This window comes from Rutilus rutilus (assembly GCF_951802725.1).
Source record: "Rutilus rutilus genome assembly, chromosome: 1".
Lineage (NCBI taxonomy): Eukaryota > Metazoa > Chordata > Actinopteri > Cypriniformes > Leuciscidae > Rutilus > Rutilus rutilus.
Genome location: NC_140209.1, coordinates 18,696,016 through 18,718,473, shown reverse-complemented (window position 1 = coordinate 18,718,473; position 22,458 = coordinate 18,696,016). Strand labels below are relative to the sequence as shown.

Here is a 22,458-nt window from a genome sequence, read left to right as displayed (position 1 = left end):
GAATAAACTGCTTTGCTATAGCCTACTGAGATGAGTAAAAATCGACTGGAATATGTTGAAATAAAATGTATTTGTATAAGCAACGTATTAAACTGCAAATTAGCATTTATATGCCCTAATATTTCATAAAAACAACGTTACAGTCAGTCACTTGTTGACTAGATTTGGGTACAGTTTTTAGGCTACTGTAGAATATACTGCCACATCAAATAAGCTTTTGTTTAGCAATTTCTGCTCATATCTAACGTTATATATATAACTATATTATTTATATATATATATATATATATATATATATATATATATATATATGTGACCCGATCTGGCGAAATGAGTCGGAAGTCGCAACGTTCCATTTTAAGATATGGGCCGTTTATGTGGAAAAACAATGAAATAATATTTTTTATTTAATTTATTTTTTTGTGCTAAATTTCAAAGAACAGACATTCAAAAATAATCTCCTAAAGTTTCGTAGTCCAGATAATTGAGTAAAGGTATTTAAATGACTATTAAAGTTTACAAAGTTTTACTAAATTCGCTGGAAATGAATATTGCTTTTCTCAACTCCTCTCGTCACCTCTGAGCATTTCCCGGGTATCCCCTGAAACGTCTCTGCTCTCCAAATATGGTGTTACACGTTGTATAGAACCAATCAAAAATCTTAGAAATGTACACAAACGCTGATCATTTGTCAATGGGAAGCCCCATTTCGCCTGACCGGCACGCGATTGGTCCAGCCATCCTCCTGTCAGAATCGCGGCGCTCTGTGTAAACAAGCTAGCAGATCTCCTCAGAAAGATTAAATATTATTAATTTGAGAAATGTCGCTGTCAAAAGAGAGCAAAGTCGCCAAAAAGTCGCCAAAAGCGTTGAACTCACTTGAGGCTTCTAACCTAAGCTCTGCTGGTCATCAAGAGTGGCTAAGGCTAGTCAGTGATTGTTTTGGATCTGGAGACGTGTCATCCTCTGATGACAGCGACAGCCCTGTGGTATTTATCGTGTATGGATGTGAGTGAGTGCAATTATTCTGTGAGTGTATTTATCTGCAAGGAAAATCCATTACAATGTGTTTGATTGACTGTTGGTATATCCGTTATGAATATGTTACACTGTTATTGTCAACTAGCCTACACAAAGATATGATTGCATAGGCTAACATTATTTGTTCTCTGTTTCCTTGTCTCTCTGCCTCTCTCACTTTCTCTCTCTCTCTCTCTCTCTCTCTCACACACACACACACACACACACACACACACACACACACACACAGAGACAGAGACAGAGAGACACACACACACACACACACACACACACACACACACACACACACACACACACACACACACACACACACACACCCTCTCTCAAGCAAAACTGTAGCACCTCTGTTCAATCTTTCTGATTTTAGTAAATGTTTGTAAAAGTGCCTTTTAAATTATTTATTCAAATAAAAACTTTAAAATAATTTGAGCTTCAGCCTGGCATAATAGCATATATTAAAGTCTTTGGTCAAATTAAGCTGTACAATAAATAGTTCATCCCTTTAAATGCAATAGATTTTGAAAGATATCAACAAAAAACGGGCAAAAAACTTTAAAAGCGATTTTCTCAGGTTTTCAATTGGAAAAAGAGGGCAGACGACCATAATTCAAATGTGTATATATTTACAACCATTCAAGGTATGACTTTGACTAGGATATCATTTGAAAGCTTATGGTCTCCTCTTTCCAGTAATACCAAAATATCAGTTTTGAAATGTGGGTCACTGTGACTCATTTTGCTGGATCAGGTCACATATATATTTGCTATATTCAAAATGATGAATACATATGATAAAATGTAGGCCTATAATCTTTTTTCTTTTTCTTTTTTACAAAGAAAGAGTACACTTGAAATATTGTTGAAATTGTAATTATTGTTGTAATTGTAACATTTTTAATAAAATAGCAAAACATATTTACAAGATAGATGTAAGCGAAATCTTAAATGGTCAATATAAGTCTTCTTCTAAATACATCTTTTGTCCTTGTATTGTGGCTCAGTCAGTGTCACACCTGAATGAATGGCTAATTATGCAGAGTCATTATGCAGAGTGGGTGGGACATTGTAATTTAAGGTGTAAACTACTCCTCCTTCACGCCCCCTCGCATATTGGCTTTCCAAGCAAAACCTGTTTTACACCATTTAAATCAATGTATTTTTTTTTGTGAACGATAAAGCAAGACTATTTTCACATAATTTTGAAGCTAGAACTCAAAGGGACAAAATCAATTAGTCAAAAGTCTTGTGGACACATATTTAATATGTGTTTTGTGGTCTTAATTCAGCAACTTTCATTTTAATTTTTTCCAATAACCACGCATAAACATTATTCTCTTAAAAATACAAACATCTACATACACGTTGCTCGTATATTATGGTAGCCCTGTTTGTGCTATATAGAGTGAATTTACACCTTTGCCATTAACATTAGAGCTGGGCGATTTCAATCGCGATATTGTTATGCGCATCTCGTCAGTAAAGCCGGTTCCTTGATTAGTAGTAAATCACCATCACCTGCTTTCAGATGAAGCGGCATTTAGGGCTGAGGAGATAATTAAGTGATTAATTTAGTGATGATTGAGCATTATTGAAGACACCTGATGTTAACAAGCAGAATCACTGAAGGAGAAAATCACAAATTGTAAGTTACCATTAAGGTGATGGGTGTTTGCTTTAGTTGGGCTCTAGACCATTATCTGTTTCCTTTAATAGTTACTGCTGTTTGTCTGCTGTTATCAGAGGTGGAAAGAGTACTGAAAATTTGTACTCAAGTACAAGTACCGTTACATTGCTGAAATAATACTCAATTACAAGTAAAAGTACTGGTGTCAAAAAAGTAATTAAGTAAAAGTACAAATTACTCTTCTCAAAAACTACTCAGAGTACTAGTTACTAATTACTTTTTAGCTGGCGATAGTTAATGCATTACCAATAAAAATATTCAACAAAATCATAAATTTATGTAGAAAATAGCTACTTTTAACACGTTTTTACCTTATTGTCAAAGGACATTAATTAGTGGATACTGGAATTTCTAACTTCAATATGACACCTTGAAATATGTCAATATTCAGTAGGCCTAGCCTATAATTTTTAATACCATCGGGAAAACTACTACATACTAAATATTTTAATATCTACATTTTTGTCCATCCATTTTGTCAAAGCAATCATTATTTTCAAGCATTGAAAAGCACAACACTCATTGTAACAGTAATCTATTTGAATGGAAAATTTTAATTCAAGTCTTCTAAAGAGACACGTCCACTTTATAAGGTGAAATTTTAATTTAGGCTTTTGTTTACATATTTAAACATTGATCAATAACCATTACAATAATCTAATATTTACTCACTCAGTGTATTTGTCTTTACAATAGGGTAACGTGAACTGTTGCAATAGCTCACACACAGCACAAGGAAGCTTGATTTCAATTCAAACTGAATTTAATTTGCAAAAAGACTAGATTTTTCATAACTTTTGACAGCGTTTAATTCAAGAGCATGGAGAGATTGGAGCTGGACGTCATTTGAGTCTGCAGTGAGAACCACTTGGAGAGATTCGCGATTGCACATGATATGACACACAGTCCGAGAGCGCACACTCAATATCCGAGTCCAGTTCGTTCGTATATTTGAGAGCTCGCGTCCAGTTTTCTGCGATTACATGAATGTGCCCTCGTGTTATAATATTGTTCGTGACATTTGCCATTAAAATATGCCATAGAAACTTGCAGGTATTAATAAAATTATGCGTAGGCTAATAGGCCTAACGTTACCTGCAATCCCGCGCTGAGAGGAGGCGGGTGTGTCAAACTCGCTGTCGTTGAGATGAGAGAATGAGAATGCGCAGCTGGTAGGGCTGCACGATTAATCGCATGAGATTGTTATGCGCATCTCGTCAGTAAAGCCGGTTCCTTGATTAGTAGTAAATCGCCATCACCTGCTTTCAGATGGAGCGGCATTTACTACAAAGAGCCGTAGTTAACTGACAAGCTGAGCCATATCGCATTAATATCGCGGATGTATCGCCAGCGATATTTACTGCGATATGGCTCAGCTTGTCAGTTAACTACGGCTCTTTGTACACAGCAAAAACTCCAGTGTTAAATTAACACTCCTGGGAGTGTATGAGTCCACACTCAAGAGTGTTTAAGTTAATGAGATAATTAAGTGATTAATTTAGTGATGATTGAACATTATTGAAGACACCTGATGTTAACAAGCAGAATCACTAAAGGAGAAAATCACAAATTGTAAGTTACCGTTATGACGATCAATGGTTGCTTTAGTTGGACTCTTGACCCTTATATTATTAACTTTCGATTTTGTTTGTCTGTTGTTTCTGAATTATAATCACCAGTTGAACAAAGAAAAAAGTGATCTGATGGTGTTGGCGATATTATGATAATCATCATTTGAACTTGATCACTGAACTCATTCAAATCCTTCTTTCTGACTTCGATTTATGTTGTTGGTTAGTGAATCTGCATAAATGCCCAGAATTTTTGATATAATATAAAGGATTTCTTAAAAAAAAATCATTCTTTTAGGCACAGAAGGTCAAGATTCACAGAGGTCAAGATTCAGTCTATGCATCTCAACAATGGTGAGGAGCAGAATATTCAATTAGGAAAAGTAAATTACATAGACAATTCAGATAATAATTTATTCATACCGCAATCCATGATGGGAGCCATTAATGAGTTGTGATTGGTGGAAGCCACTGCAACATGCTTTATTATTGTCACCATTGTTGAGATTCACAGGCTGATGGATGTCTGTGTTTTAAATGAATTTATCTGAATGTCTTATGATCAGAACAATGTTTATTAAATATTTTGAATTGTAAGTAAAGTAGGCTACGGATAATCATAGGCTGAAGAATCACTAAACTGCTGCTAACAAGTTAAACCAAATTATCTCAATAAGTTTCCTTTTTCAGATCACAGCATGATTATGTCAAAACATAACCAACACTATAAACAAACATTTTACGTTGTTCATTTAACTGTTATAAATCAATTACAGCAGACAAACAACAGTAAATATTAAAGTAAACATATAATGGTCTAGAGTCCAACTAAAGCAAACACCCATCACCTTAATGGTAACTTACAATTTGTGATTTTCTTCTTCAGTGATTCTGCTTGTTAACATCAGGTGTCTTCAATAATGCTCAATCATCACTAAATTAATCACTTAATTATCTCCTCAGCCCTAAATGCCGCTTCATCTGAAAGCAGGTGATGGTGATTTACTACTAATCAAGGAACCGGCTTTACTGACGAGATGCGCATAACAATCTCATGCGATTAATCGTGCAGCCCTAGCAGCTGGTAAAATATAGATATTTTGACAATACTACTATGTAGTTTGTTGTTCCAAACTTTCAGTCCAGCCATTAATCACTCTGAGCTCCTCGCCTCCTTCATGATCAGCTCTTCAAAACCTGCTGCGACTGCGGCGGCTTTCATTCAGTGCAAATATCAGGGGTTTTATTGGTCCGTTTACGATCGAATATTTTTATTGGCTACCGAAATGCCATTCAAAGATTTGAATATCAATTCAAATTGTACTCAGTAACGAAATGTGATTTTACAAGTAGCGAAGTAGATTACTTAGCTTAATATGTACTTGAGTACAAGTAAAATTACAGATTTAAAAATATACTCAAAAAAGTACAAGTACCCAAAAAAACTACTTAATTACAGTAACGTGAGTAGTTGTAATTCGTTACTTCCACCTCTGGCTGTTATTGATTTATAACAGTTAAATGAACAAAGTAAAATGTTATCTTATAGTGTTGGTTATGTTTTGACATAATCATACTGTGATCTGAAAAATGAAACATATTAAGATAGTTTGGTTTAACTTGTTAGCAGTAGTTTTGTGATTCTTCAGCCTATGATTATCAGGACTTTACTTATAATTCAAAATATTTAATAAACATTGCTCTGATCAAAAAGATGTTCAGACATATTCATTTAAAACACAAACATCAATAATCAGCCTGTGAATCTCAACAATGGTGACAATAATAAAGCATGTTGCAGTGGCTGCCACCAATCACAACTCATTAATGGCTCCCATCATGCATTGCGGTATGAATAAATTATTATCTGAATTGTCTATGTAATTTACTTTTCCTCATTGAATATTCTGCTCCTCACCATTGTTGAGATGCATAGACTGAATCTTGACATCTGTGTGTGCCTAAAAGAATGATTTTTCTTTTAAAAAATCCTTTATATTATATAAAAAATTCTGGCCATTTATTTAGATTCACAGTTATTCTTTAACCAACAACATAAATCGAATTCAGAAAGAAGGATCTTAATGAGCTCAGTGATCAAGTTCAAATGATGATTGTCATAATATATCCAACACAGATCACTTTTTATTCTTTGTTCAACTGGCAGTTTTAACTCAGATACAACCGTCAAACAAAATCTAAAGTAGCGAACACATGAAAGGCTCAGAGCCCAACTAAAGCAACTACCCATCACAATAATGGTAACTTACAATTTGCGATTTTCTCCTTCAGCGATTCTACTTGTTAACATCAGGTGTCTTCAATAATGCTCAATCATCACTAAATTAATCACTTAGTTATCTCATTAACTTAAACACTCTTGAGTGTGGACTCATACACTCCCAGGGGTGTTAATTTAACACTGGAGGTTTTGCTGTGTACAAAGAGCCGTAGTTAACTGACAAGCTGAGCCATATCGCATTAAAAATCGCTGGCGATACGTCCGCGATATTGATGTGATTTGGCTCAGCTTGTCAGCTAACTACGGCTCTTTGTAGTAAATGCCGCTAGGGCTGGGCGATATATATCGTGAGATTGTTATGCGCATCTCGTCAGTAAAGCCGGTTCCTTGATTAGTAGTAAATCACCATCACCTGCTTTCAGATGGAGCGGCATTTACTACAAAGAGCCGTAGTTAACTGACAAGCTGAGCCATATCGCATTAATATCGCGGACGTATCGCCAGCGATAATTAATGCGATATGGCTCAGCTTGTCAGTTAACTACGGCTCTTTGTACACAGCAAAAACTCCAGTGTTAAATTAACACTCCTGGGAGTATATGAGTCCACACTCAAGAGTGTTTAAGTTAATGATATAATTAAGTGATTAATTTAGTGATGATTGAGCATTATTGAAGACATCTGATGTTAACAAGCAGAATCACTGAAGGAGAAAATCTCAAATTGTAAGTTACCGTTATGACGATCAATGGTTGCTTTAGTTGGGCTCTTGACCCTTATATTATTAACTTTAAATTTTGTTTGTCTGTTGTTTCTGAATTATAATCACCAGTTGAACGAAGAAAAAAGTGATCTGATGGTGTTGGTTATATTATGACAATCATCATTTGAACTTGATCACTGAACTCATTGAAATCCTTCTTTCTGACTTCGATTTATGTTGTTGGTTAGTGAATCTGCATAAATGCCCAGAATTTTTTATATAATATAAAGGATTTCTTAAAACTTGTTAAAAAAAAATCATTCTTTTAGGCACACACAGATGTCAAGATTCAGTCTATGCATCTCAACAATGGTGAGGAGCAGAATATTCAATTAGGAAAAGTAAATTACATAGACAATTCAGATCATAATTTATTCATACCGCAATGCATGATGGGAGCCATTAATGAGTTGTGATTGGTGGCAGCCACTGCAACATGCTTTATTATTGTCACCATTGTTGAGATTCACAGGCTGATTATTGATGTCTGTGTTTTAAATAAATTTATTTGAATGTCTTTTGATCAGAACAATGTTTATTAAATATTTTGAATTATAAGTAAAGTACTGATAACCATAGGCTGAAGAATCACTAAACTGCTGCTAATAAGTTAAACCAAACTATCTCAATAAGTTTTTCAGATCACAGCATGATTATGTCAAAACATAACCAGCACTATAACATAACATTTTACTTTGTTCATTTAACTGTTATAAATCAATAACAGCAGACAAAACAACAGTAACTATTAGAGTAAACATGTAATGGTCAAGAGCCCAACTAAAGCAAACACCCATCACCTTAATGGTAACTTACAATTTGTGATTTTCTTCTTCAGTGATTCTGCTTGTTAACATCAGGTGTCTTCAATAATGCTCAATCATCACTAAATTAATCACTTAATTATCTCCTCAGCCCTAAATGCCGCTCCATCTGAAAGCAGGTGATGGTGATTTACTACTAATCAAGGAACCGGCTTTACTGACGAGATGCGCATAACAATATCGCGATTTAAATCGCCCAGCCCTAGAATAAAGATTGATCTGTTGAAAGCAGTTATTTTAAGATAAATGCCAAATGTTCTCCTCCTATTCATATTTGACATTGAGGGGGAGCATACAACATATTTGCCCACCGGCAACTATTAGTTGCCGCACATTCAAATATGATTGAAAAGATGAAAAGAAAAAAAAAACCTGGGGAAAATAAATGCAGAACATGTTCACATAGGACACTATTAACACAATTATATGCATAAAACCATTCAGAAAAATTTGGGCACAAATGGGTTAATCACAAAAAACATCACCTAATCCATATGAATCGCGTGGTTTCCTCCAAGTCCTCTAAAGAAACACGATCGCTCCAGTAAGGAACATACGCACAGCAACTGAAGCTCTGAGTGAGGTGTGAGCTCATTATTATCACAAGAACCAATCACAGCCGTTCAACGGCTCTTGACTCTCACGTGTGTTATTCGTACACTCAAAAAAACAATTTGGTCTAAAAATAAGATTTATGTATTTAAATTGCATAACAAATTTCCATGCATTTGGATTACATAGTTTTAACATAAACCAATCAATAATCTGAATGTGATTCATATTTTTAAGTCATATATAAATGAAACAGATAAGATTTATGTAATTGTATTAATAAACTGAATGTGATTTATATTTGTCAGTCGTATGTAAATGAAACAGGTAAGATTTATGTAATAGTACACAGAAAAACGCCCATGTTAAATTAACACTGCTCAGTGTTCATATGTGTGCACACTACAGAGATAAAGCGGTGTTGAAGTTAATGAGATAATTAAGTGATGATTGAGCATTAATTATGAACACCTGCTGTTAACAAGCAGAATCACTGAAGGAAAGAGAAACACAAGAACTACAGCTGACTTCAGACACAGCCTTAGATGAAATCAACTGAAGAGAAAAGAAGACATTAAATCTGTGAAGATCTCAGCAGAGGAGGATTAAACAACTCCACAAACAGCATTACCAGCTTCACTTATTACTAACCAGACTGACTTTATTTCATTTCTGTTTGAATGAAAACAATAGTTGTATTTTAAAGTCACCATGATGGTGGTTAGCGTTTGCTTTAGTTGTGCTCTTGACCATTGACTCTTTAATATAACATTTTCTCTGGCTGCTATAATTATGTGTTTATAAAACACGTTTGTTGCAGCGGAAAAGCCAAGAGAAAATGAGATCAAGTGATATTGGCTGTTTATTGATGAAGGTGTAATCATCATATTGTGGCCTGAATCACTTATCTTTTTCAGTGTCTAATGCTTTGATTATTGGGGTTATGTGATTTTGTTTTATTTATTATAGTAGCTGTGTGACCTGACAGCATTAGATCCAACAGTTAATCAAATAATATAAAGAATTTTAAAAACATTTAGTGCATTAAACTTTCTCTTCTACATTATTACTTAGACATCAATAATCAGTGTATGACTCTCAACAATGGTGACAATCAATGAAATGCTTCATACTGCAGTGCATGCTGGGTACCACCAATCAAAACTCACCCATATCTCCCAGCATGCATTGCGGCATTAATAAATTATGCAGCTGGATTTTTTGTATCTTTTGTCACCATTGTTGAGATTCATATGCTGTTTCTTGATGTCTGTGTGAGTCTAAGTAACACCATAGATGACAGGTTTTTGTGCACTAACTATAAAAATATATATATATATATATATATATTGTTTGATAAACACTGTTAGATTTCATGCTTTAAAATCAAATGGGTTCTGTTATGAATAAAACAATATTAAAAAGCATTAGACACTGAACAAGATCAGCAAATGAGGCAATTACATGATGATGACTTTGTCGTCATCATCATCAATAAACAGCCAATATAACTTGATCTCATTTTCTCTTGGCTTTCTTGCTGCAACAAATGTGTTTTATAAACACATAATTATAGCAGAAGAATGTTATATTAAAGAGTCAATGGTCAAGAGCCCAACTAAAGCAAACGCTAACCACCATCATGGTGACTTTAAAATACAACTATTGATTTCATTCAAACGGAAATGAAATAAAGTCAGTCTGGTTAGTAATAAGTGAAGCTGGTAATGCTGTTTGTGGAGTTGTTTAATCCTCCTCTGCTGAGATCTTCACAGATTTAATGTCTTCTTTTCTCTTCAGTTGATTTCATCTAAGGCTGTGTCTGAAGTCAGCTGTAGTTCTTGTGTTTCTCTTTCCTTCAGTGATTCTGCTTGTTAACAGTAGGTGTTCATAATTAATGCTCAATCATCACTTAATTATCTCATTAACTTCAACACCGCTTTATCTCTGTAGTGTGCACACATATGAACACTGAGCAGTGTTAATTTAACATGGGCGTTTTTCTGTGTACTATTACATAAATCTTACCTGTTTCATTTACATACGACTGACAAATATAAATCACATTCAGTTTATTAATACAATTACATAAATCTTATCTGTTTCATTTATATATGACTTAAAAATATGAATCACATTCAGATTATTGATTGGTTTATGTTAAAACTATGTAATCCAAATGCATGGAAATTTGTTATGCAATTTAAATACATAAATCTTATTTTTAGACCAAATTTTTTTTTTGAGTGTATTTTTCAAATTTAAACAAGTACAACATATTTTTGGACAACATTTAAACATCTTTGGAAAATGTATCTATGATGCATTTAAAATAATATGATGTTGATATCCTTGTGGGAATTTCAGTAGTAAAAACATATCATGTAATGGACAACAGCCTACACTGTAAAAAATTAGCTGTAGTTATGCAGCTGTTTGCCAGTAACTTACTGTAGATTTAAATTTATGTTATTTACTGGCAACAGTTTGTTCAAAGTTAAATGAACATTAAACATTAACAAGTCTTTGTCTTTACAGAATAAAACTATAAAATAACAATCTAATGCAAAGCATTCTGGGAACCAGAAATCTTCATCAACCTTTTTCTGTTTTTTTCCTTCAGATTTTGGTTCCCAGAATGCTTTGCATGAGGCTGTTATTTTAGTTTTATTCTGTAAAGATAAAGACTTGTTAATGTTTAATGTTCATTTAATTTTGAACAAATTGTTGCCAGTAAATAACATCAATTTAAATCTATAGTAAGTTACTGGCAAGTAGCTGCCAGTAATACTGTAATTTCTACAGATTTTTCTTACAGTGTAGCCCTTTACAAGTATAGCCTACAAACAGAGCCGTCGCATAGACTGTGCGAACTGTGCAACCGCACAGGGCCTCGCGCCACTAGGGGGCCTCGCAATCCTGCTGTTTTTTTTTTTTTTTTTTTACATATTTTTTTGTTGTTGTCCCCACCACTTTTTAAACCATTTCGCGGCACGAATATAACAATTCTACAAATAAAACATCTCCAGTTAACTGGCAGAGCATTCATTTCGTTGGTTTTTTAAATAAGAGATGATCTAGCGCTTAAATGTTTTTTTAAATCAAGTGATCAAAGTGCTCGTTGCCGCTGCTATCAGTGGGCGGATACAGTGTTTTCTCGTGTGGCTCGCGCACACACCGCACTAACTTCACTCGGACGCGCGCTTCAATCCGTTGCGAATACTGTCTTCGTTCTGGTGAAATCACCAAACATAATGCACACAAATGTGTCCCTGCTTGATATACAATCACTGATGAACATAATCGGTTTTGATGAGGGAAAAAACTATACGAAAAAAAAAAACTATCCGAGGGTGGACTAGAACCGAAAACCTCTGACACAATAGGCGAAAGTTCTTCCACTGGACCATTAAGATACACGTTTTAATATAGGCGGATCTATGTATATATTCACATGAAAATTCTCGAGCTGACTTGATGTAAAGCCGCTCGTTGCACATTTGATTTTTTTCCCTCTGAAATAAATAGCAAAAAGTCATAGCTGACTCTGAGACTATGTGCATGATTATGCTGTATTATTTTACTTGATAAAAACGTATTGCAGCGAGGTTATGCGTGCAATAGAACTAGAACAGCTACGTCCGTGTGTCATGCGCAATTGAGCATCCACATCAAAGAGCAGGGCCTCACATTTCAAGTTCGCACAGGGCCTCGCACCCCACCTGCGACGGCACTGCCTACAAACAAGTGAACAACATTAATTTGAAGTGCTTATTGCAATGCTTAATAATAGATGACAAATGTTTATAATACATTAGAAGTTGGTACATTATACAAAAAATCTAAAATATTAAAATGATAAATACATAAATATTACAAATATATTGCAGTAGGCCTAAGTGTTTAAAGCACTTTAAACAAACTAAAAGCTTAATCATTTTGCTATGTTCTTTACACAAGTTACACATAAAATGTACTTTAAGTAAGAGCAACATAAGTATGTTTTCTTTAAATAAACTAAAACTTCACACAAATGGTATGATTGTGTTTAGCATATTTCCTAAAAATGTAACTAAGCATATATTTATTACCAATGTACTTATTGTGCACTTTTTAGAAATATATTAAAATTATGCTTGTGTTTAGCATATTTATTTAAAGTATTATTAAGCATATATTTATTACCAATGTACTTCTAGTATACTTTTTATAAATATATTAAAATGCAATTCAATGTATTTTTAATGCACTTCAAATAAACATGTTGGTAATACAAATGTATTATAAACATACTATTTGTATTTCAAGTATATTTTTAATACATTTAATTAGGGATGTCCCGGTCAGGTTTTTTTGCCCTCGAGTCCGAGTCCGAGTCATTTGATTTTGAGTATCTGCCGATACCGAGTCCCGATCCGATACTTCTATAATACATAAAAAAAGAATAAAGAAGAGCGAAAAAACAGATCCAGGATGTTCCTTATTTTTTATTTAATTCACCTTATTTTAACATTCAACAACTCTGTTAACAAACAGAGCACTTCTGTGAGGTAGCTTGAACAATCAAGTAATAAATAAATTCTTCACTTTTGGACTTAAGTGCAACAGTAAATATAAAAAAGTCTAATATATAAACAAATAGCACCTCAACTTAAATACCCGGTAGGCATGTAAACAAATAAAAAATAAAAGTGCCACAGTGTTTGCAAAGCCAGTAATGTGCTTTTAGGAACTGCACTCCTAACTCTTACGCCGGTTTCACACTGCACTGTTAGCAGAGCGTGCAGCGCGTATTTTTTTCGCCGCCCATGTTAACAGATTAAACTAGTCTTTACCGCACGCAGTCGCAGAGGTGGCGCGGCAGTGCGTATAGCAGAGCAGAGCAGGAGTGCCGCGATCGTTTCGGCGCCGAGTCTAATTTTGCTGCGCCGCTTTTGCTGAATTAAAGTGACAATACATTGATCATGGCCAAAATACACTGCAGTTTTATCCAAAAAGTGCATTGATGACATCTATTGTGTTTTAAACAGTCAATCAAATGACCAACAGCAATGTAAAAAAAAAAAAAAAAAAATCCAAAAACAAACTTGTTGCCATAACAATAAAAACAAAGATGAACCAAAAGTTATATAAATGAAATTATTAATAAAATAAGCTTCTTGACAAGTCTTTTCTCTTAAATGTATTTGAAAACGAAAAAAAGCAATGCCAACTTATCCATTATAGAGTACTCTGTCTGTACACAACCCGCGGTTCAGCCGCGCGTGACAAACACTGCCAGTGTGAAAGCAAAACGCGCGTGTCCTGCTCCTGCTCACCATACGCACTGCTCCTGCGCTGCTTACGCGCGTGCAATGTGAAACCGGCGTAACTCTTTGCCACCGCATAACTATAGATGTGTTAAAAAATAATGAGAATATATATACATATATATCCGAGTCCTGATCGGGAGGTAACGTCCGATTCCGATCGAGTCTGAAAACACGTGATCGGGCCCGATTTCCGATCATGTGATCGGATCGGGACATCCCTACATTTAATACTACGTATTTTTCACCTGGGTTTACTTGCTTTTTTTAAGGCAATCGGTTTGCATGCTTTTTTTAAGTAAGTCCAACTAATTAGATTTTACAGTTAGTACATGTTTGATAGTTAATGCATTCATTCACATTTATGGAAAAACCTAATCAAACTGCCTCTTTAAGAAAGAATAAGAAATACCCTTAAAAGGTCTTTATCTGTTTTGTGTTGCTCTCTTTCCCTTCAAACTCACCCAAACAAACAAACAAATAAAAGATAAAGGTTATTTGTAGTTCTTTTACTATTTATTTACATCATTCAACATATATGGACTCAAAAGGAAGCCCAAACATACCTGTAAAGACACACACGAGGCACATTTACAATCAAATTTGGAGCGCAAGCTAATCGAAGCATAAACCAATAAAACAATACAGTTAATACAGTACTGTACAAAACTACCTGGAAAATCCCAATATAAAACACATGCAAACATGACTTTAATTATCATTTTGGTTTACCAAAACAATCGATATATTTGATTAAAATGCCAGCATTACCGTAGCAACACAACTAGCACATATTCACACACCTAACACAACAATATCTACACAACGAGTGTTCAGCTCAGCTCAGTGATGTTGTGTGGTCAGAGAACAGAAGTACAGTATCATCACGACTGTGTCTGGATGGAGAGTGAACTACTGATCCCAGCAAACCTTCCCTGAGTTTTGCTCCTTCCTTTGGGAACTGTTCCACAAATATTCTTTGTGGGTTTTGAATTGTTATTTTGTATTTAGCTGTGCATAAGTCACAGTAGGGTGAGTTTGAAGGAAAGAGAGAAACACAGAACAGATAAAGAGCTTTTAAGGTCAGTTATTAGTGTATTTTCTACGGTTGAAGAGGAGGATCAACTAATCCTGTGCCGTCCAGTAATGTTTATGACAAAGCTGACATCAAGAGTTCAAGATATGATGATATTACATTATTTCTTATTCCTATTATTATAAAAGACTGTATGATTTGAATCTTCTGCTTTTTATGCTGGTATGGTTTATTGTTTTCATTTATTAATATCATAATGATCACTGAGATATACTGTGTTTCAGGTATCAGTGGAGTGGATGATGATCATGTGTTCATCAGTTCTGGTGAAAATGCTCGTCTGTCCTGTAATAATGCTCTTTCTGACTGCAAATCTAAAACTATATGGATCTACTATAACAAATTCAGACATTCAGCAGCAGTTGAACTGATTAAATTAGGGATAAATAATAAAGACAAAGAGAAACATGAGAGACTGAGTCTGGAGTCTGACTGCTCTCTGAACATCAAGAACGTCACAGAAGAAGATTATGGATCTTACATCTGCCAACAATATGTGAACGGACAACACCAAGGACCTGATGCACGTGTTTATCTGCATGTTCTTCATGGTAAGTTTATGATTATGTGGTCAATTTAAAAATGGCAGATTCTCCCTTTAAACTCAGATGATGATTGAAGAGTCTGTGATTTGTGTCTTGTGTTTAGTTTCAGTGTCTCCATCATTATCATCTTCATCATCATCATCATCTTCATCTTCATCTTCATCATCACAGACTGAGATCAGTCCAGGCCGCTCTGTGACTCTCTCCTGTCAGTTGTATTCAGAGACTGGACTCTCCTGTGATGATCTGGTTCATTCTGAGGGAGTTGAGCTGTTGTGGGTGAATCAGGCTGGTGTTGATCTGAAGACAGACTCCAGATATCAGATATTATCATCATCAGATCAATATCACTGTATCATCACTCTGACTACAACACTCCTGAATGAAGATAACAACAGAGAGTGGAGATGTCAGCTTACTCAGAGAAAGCAAGTCAAGACCTCAGTCAGATACACTGTCAAGTATTCAGGTGAGAAAACAGTGTTAGAAGACCCTCATAATGTCAGTAACACTAAGGTCTGTCAGTATCACTGAACCAGAACAAACTGAGGGAACAAAAGCTTCTTTGACTCTCACAGAAGAGTAACTCAAAGCATTGCTTCAAACTAATGAACTGCAGTGAAGTAACAGTCCAAAACATGATGCTGGACATAATAAAGGAATTGAAACTTGACAGCAAAAATATTAACTTTTTATGTAATATGATGATCAAAGTTAAAATATGAATGTCATATTGTACATTATTAATCATCTGATAACATTCATCTTCACAGCTCAAGCTGATTCAGCGACAGCAGTGAATCCAGTCCACATCACACACTCTCAGGATCCCTCAACTATAAACACACACATTTCTAAAGGTACATCATCACTGTCTTTCTCACATCAGTGCTTTTCAGAGCATAATGCTAGAGTTATCTTCAGTGTTCACTCATCAACATATGACTGTCATATTCTACAGTATGATTGTCACATTGAGTTGTTGTTTTAGTTTCATTTCATGGACTTTTATGGTGTGTCCCAATGAGCGTACTTATGCATATTCTAGGACATGTTTAGTATAAACAGTGAGAGTAGTGTGTTCATATAACACTCCGGTTCTTTCACTCGATTCTCCCAGAAAGCGTCACATGAAGACGATATGTTGAGCTCATCCATGCAGCGCATTCACTGTAGATCCATGAAAAACACCAGACAGACATAAAATACTGCTCATCCACTCACACAATTATCAAAAAACATACATGTGAAAGTAAACAAAACAAATATACAAAAAGAGAGAGAAACACAAAATAAGCCGTACACTCGAAATGCTCGGCAACAAGTTTAACATATAAAACTTCAGTTATTCATCAAGTCTGGGTGTGTTATGACCCCAATATGAAATAAACTGATTTAAATATCTTTTTTTTTAAGAATATTTTTTACCTTAAATAAAAATAATTATCTTATGGAGCTTATAGTATGACAATATGATTTGAATTTGAATTGTGTAAATTTGAATTATTTACAAGTGTAATCTAACAAATTTAAATTTTATGTGGTATTTTAAATAGGTCTGAATTTGATTTCTTTAAACGAATATTGAACATTTGAAATGTAACGAATTGAAATGTTTTTATGGCTGAATTTTTTAGACATGTATTTTCAAACAGCTATTTTTTTGTTCTGAATATTCTTAGACTGCAAATATTCAGTTTTAAAAAATACAGATTGAAGCTTTCAAGATGAAGAAAAATTTCAGAACTTCAAATTCAGTTTTCTAAAATTCAAACCAAAACTGAAAATTCAGATCTTACAGAAAGTAGGTCACAGGTCATCCACAGGGAAGAGTAAAGGATCTCAGATAAGTCGAACAGAGCATTTTGGCTGCACTGCAGTAGTTTTCCTGCCGCAAACGCGGTGGTGGTTCAAGAGAATCTGTGTATCTTTCGTTCAGTCGTTTTTTAATTTAATATTAAGAGTAGAAAAATGAGAAAACAGCTTGAGTATTAGATTTCTAATATTCTAGTAATAATAGTGCTCCGCTGCTGCAGTTGCACGGAGCTTACAAAACGCGTGTATTGCAACTAGGTTACATTTCATTTTCTCATCAAACAACTAGACTAACGAATGGCTCGGTACAACAGCAGAGCCTAGACAGGGCTTTCTCTCTGTGTAACAGCAGTTGGTCTGAATTTGCTATAACCTATACTGTAGCTTATTTTCCGGACTGTATAGGCTAAGTCACGTTTTATCATGAAACACACTGTGATTTATTCCAAAGTGACTCAGGCATATATAATGCATTTAACGTTAAATAATCTAAATGTTGACTTTCTAAAGTAGGCGTGCCAAGAAGGCTATTCGTTGTATGTTGGTTAATTGTTGGTGTGCGCCAGAAAGATCTTAAAGGAGACCGAGACGCTTTTGTTTTATTTATTTTGCAATGGCATGATATTTTGTAGTCATTTTGAATGTACACAAATAAAAAATATACATTTTACTGTTTCGAATGATGTCATATTATCTGTATGACTATAAATAACAGGGGTGCGTTCTCCGATAACGTTGTCTCTTAGCGCGCTACGAAGACTCAAAAGGTACACCTTAACTACAGGTATACCTTTCCTACGTGTGTTCTCCGAACTATACCTTAGGATGTTGCTTAAGGTAAACCTTCTTAAGTTCGACCTTAGCAGGTGCTGTCCATGGTGGAGGCGCTGAATAGGTTGATATCGATGCCTCGATGATCGATTGTGCGCTCTTTCCTTCACAGCGGTATAGGTAAAGTATTGAGAAAACAATGTTCTTTATAAAGAAATAGTACAAACTGCATTTATCGGGGCTCATTGAATATGTACATGCAGCAATAAATATGAGTATGTGTTTATAATTTAGCAAGTGTGCAATCCCAAACCCTTACGCCCATAAGTGTGTTAATGTTCTCCACAACGTATGCTGATTATCCACCAGCCATGTAGTTGACATACACTAACTGGCTCCGCGGACGGCGCCGTCTTTGATTTAAAACTATAAAGTTTGTGTAAACTCATCTTTCTTTACAGACTCCTAAGCCTTTTCTGTCAAATGGTTCGCCAGCTGATGTGCCATAGGATTGTAATTAAAAAAAACTAACAACCATTAGTGTATGGAAACTTTAATAATGAAAACACTTACACTGGGTGTGCTATAACAACTTAAGTATTTTATGTGTAAAATTTTAAAGTAATGTAAAAATGTAATTTTAATACTAAATCAGATTTTATATTAAATGTTCATATAAAAATTTCTATGTGTAATTAAACTGCGATGTAAAAAAGCTTTTTGCGTAGTGGTGGCCACTAGCGGTATGAACCGTCAGAAGCGATAAGGTATAGCTAAGAGCGCTCCAGACCAACCTTACGAACGTATGACTTACAGAAGGTATACTTAACTAAGAAGGTTTCGGAAACCACGTATTAACGATAAGGTACTTCTTAAGGTACAACTTAAGAACGACGTAGCGTTAAGGTAGTTTCGGAGAACGCACCCCAGAGTATTAAGTTATTTCCCAGCAGTGGAACAAATCCAAGTGATGGCGCTCGCGCATCGTGCTCTCACACAACATATTAGGCTATCAGTTCTGGTGTTGCTTCATATCGCAGACTGCTCATTATCAAAATGAAACAGTCAACCAAACATAGACCTATAAAAAGTTATTCTGCCTAATTTAATTGGTCTGTTGTACAATATAAAGGGCAAGCTGTGCCGCACACAGTTCTACGTGTTATTCCAAACATTTCCCTTGCTGTGAAGACGCTTGTTGTGGGAAAATTCATCTTTTCTTTGTATTTTATTTTCAACGATTTAACAAACGAATGCCATGCGTTCTTTGGCTGTATTTTGAGTTTCTTTTATGATATTGATACAGCTGCAGGGTGTGTGTGTGTGAGATTTCAGAGATAAGGAGATTCCCGTGCTGGGGAGGGGTCAAGGGGGGTCCCTTTTGTTCCTTGTGCTGTGAAGGGTGACAAGAGATAACACTATAAAAATGCTGGCCAACCTCTGCTCTGGGTCTCACTCCGCCTGCAGCTGGACTGTGGATGGACTGGGAACATTCTTGCAAGAATAAATATCTTTTAAGGACAATTTGAATCCTGATGTCTCTTATGCCTGATGCTATTTTGTTAGTTACTTGTTTTTGCCTCAACAAGTTGGTGTCAGAAGTGCGAACCATGAGGTTTCTTCTGGCCCTGAGAAAGCGTATTGACGGACTGATCACCCTAAAGCACAAAAGGCTTTAGTCTTACCTCGCCGAATTGAGAGAGAAGAGCCAAAACTGCTATCAGGGCCAGGAGGAACCCACTGGATTCAGAAAGAACTCGGAGGCAGTAAAAGCATCTAGGGTAAGAGACAGTTAAATTATTTTGATAATTGTGAGTGAACGTGAACCATATTGGCTGAGTTTTGCTTTTTGGTACGAGCGAGAGGTGAGTCAGTTAATCACAAATGTTTATGGGGAGAAATTGATCTGACAAAGCAGACCAGTTTCTGCCTCACTTAGCTCGTTAGTGGACAGGGGATCCACTGGTGATTCAGAGAAATCACAGCTGCTGAGATGATTACGTTCTACTCGAAATTTATGTAAACCTTAGAGAAAGTTTAAAACAGGATTAAGAAGTTTCTGGGTGATTGTGCTCTACTCGAAGTTTTACCACATTGAATTGAGTCAAGCGAATAAGCGCACGTGGGGGAACTTTGAGTGGAACGTAATTACAAGACCAGGTTGAATTAATCAAGTAAAAAGAATTGAGCGAGCGAATAAGCGCACGTGAGAAAACTTTGAGTGGAACATAAACAAGCAGAGGTCCGTCCGATCTCGGAGTAAAAGATCGGGTCTGTCGAAGACGTTTGACAGATTCTGTAAGACACGTGTCGAATTGTGAAATCCAGAAAAGAGGAACTCAGCCAAAATGGGGTCATCTAACAGTAAACCAGATCGTTTTTATACACCAATTTATCATCAAATATCACGATTTTCCCGAAGCGGAAACCTTGAGTAAGATAAGACTTAATGTCGTAAAAGAGTCAGTAGAAAAGAACGAGGGAAAACAGAATGGCTGCTGTGTGTGTGTTAAACGTGTGTAAAAACTGTGAACGGACAGTGAATTGTTGGATGAGAAAGAAGCAGATAAAAGAGAACAGATACAGAAGGAAGTGGCATGTAGGGAAAGATGCAATTCATATTTATGAACGCCTGTTAAGTCAAATTAAGTTGAAATTGTATGAAGTGAATTTTAGATAAAAAGGCATTGAGTATGATTAACAGGGATTAACATGATATAAAAGATAATGAATCATGTACGCAAATGTAAGCAAAACGGGAAAAATTCTATATTTTAGAGATAAAATAATGATTGAAATTACGATGTGAATGCTTTATTGTATTAATGATATGAAACCAAGAGTATTGAAGAAAAGATTGCCATATTTTTGTAACAAGAGTTGAAGGTGCAAGCGGCTAAGATAGCTGTCTGTGTAATTTAGAGACTGAGAAGATTTAGAGAATCTTGTGTTTTCTGTGAAAAGTAGGACTGAATAATTATAATACAATCTTGTGATTTATGTTGAATCTGCAAACTAACCATTTGATAGAAGAATAAGCTTTTAAAACCAGTGTTGATGAAATTAATGACACGTTAAAGTTTTAATACTGTATGAAGAGTAACTGAACAGTCCTGATAAATAGTGAGATAAAAGAGAGCAAATGCTGTAAGCAGTTCTGCTCATGCTCTGAAGAGATTTGCAGATGATGTTTTGTAAAAGTTTGATTGTGATTGGAAAGATAAACAATAACTTAACTGGCTCCAAACAAAGAAAGTGCCAAAATTACACAAATTTTAAGAAAAGTCTGTGTTAATATGGGTTAGAAAGTAGATCAATGTTAACATGATGAAGATTATGATTCGGCTATTGTAATTGAATTTGCAAACGAGACTGTAATAGAAAAATACAGACAACTGCTTATCAGCGGCTCTGTTTACATTTTCAACACACTGCTTCGGGGGTGTGAGGTAGGGTGGAGATGTTAGAAAGATCAGAGTGATAAGACTGTTGGCAGAATAACAGAGAGTGTTTATTGCGGTCAGCGTGGTCATTCAGTGACTGTAAATGCCCACTGTATGACTGTAAAAGTAAATGAGGGAGAAAAGAAAGTTGATAGATGAAACTTTTAAAGGTTGTAAGAAGATTGAAAGATTTAAGTGTAAGGAATTCCTTTTGAAAGGAAAGAACTATTAAAAGTACCGATCACTAAAAGGATGATTGTGTTTTGAATGAAATGCTTTGATAAGGTTTTAGATGATATAGAGAGACAAATCTAACGAATGATTTATAATGATAATCAAAAAAAAAAAAAAAATGTATCACAAGCAGGGAGCGCAGCCTCAAAAGTTGAATCATAGAAGCAGATTGATAAACTCCTAGAGAAAACATTGAAGTCAGGTATTAAATTATGGCAATTGAAAACCTGACAACTAAAATTGAAATGAAATTTTAAACGTTATTAAGAACTAGAATAATTCTTATTATTTCTTTAAGATAAAATAAACAGAAGCAGTGTTACAGGATTAACAGTTGCTAAATGTAAAATGTGTAAAAGGCATTTGATTAAACAAAGGCTTGTTAATGTTGATTAGGCCAAAACAGGTTTGCTTATCTGAATCTGGTATGTGCTGTAACTGAAACTGCCACAGTTTCAGTGCAACAGAGACTCATTCTGAGTGGAAATTTGTAATGTCTAAATTACAATACATGTAATTTATGGAAAAGATGCCTTAAGATGGGCTACAGTTAAAGAAAAGATGGCAG

General features: G+C 35.1%; 1 protein-coding gene across 1 annotated transcript in view; it reads left to right on the top strand.

The window, feature by feature from the left end:
* Positions 1-22,458, top strand: part of LOC311292512 (uncharacterized protein) — a 58,734-nt gene that overhangs the window by 16,038 nt on the left and 20,238 nt on the right. Inside the window, exons 2-4 of the mRNA XM_084412224.1 lie at positions 15,307-15,633; positions 15,731-16,096; positions 16,401-16,487. Coding sequence (XP_084268350.1) covers positions 15,307-15,633; positions 15,731-16,096; positions 16,401-16,487 — 780 coding nt within the window. The remainder of the gene's footprint in view (positions 1-15,306; positions 15,634-15,730; positions 16,097-16,400; positions 16,488-22,458) is intronic.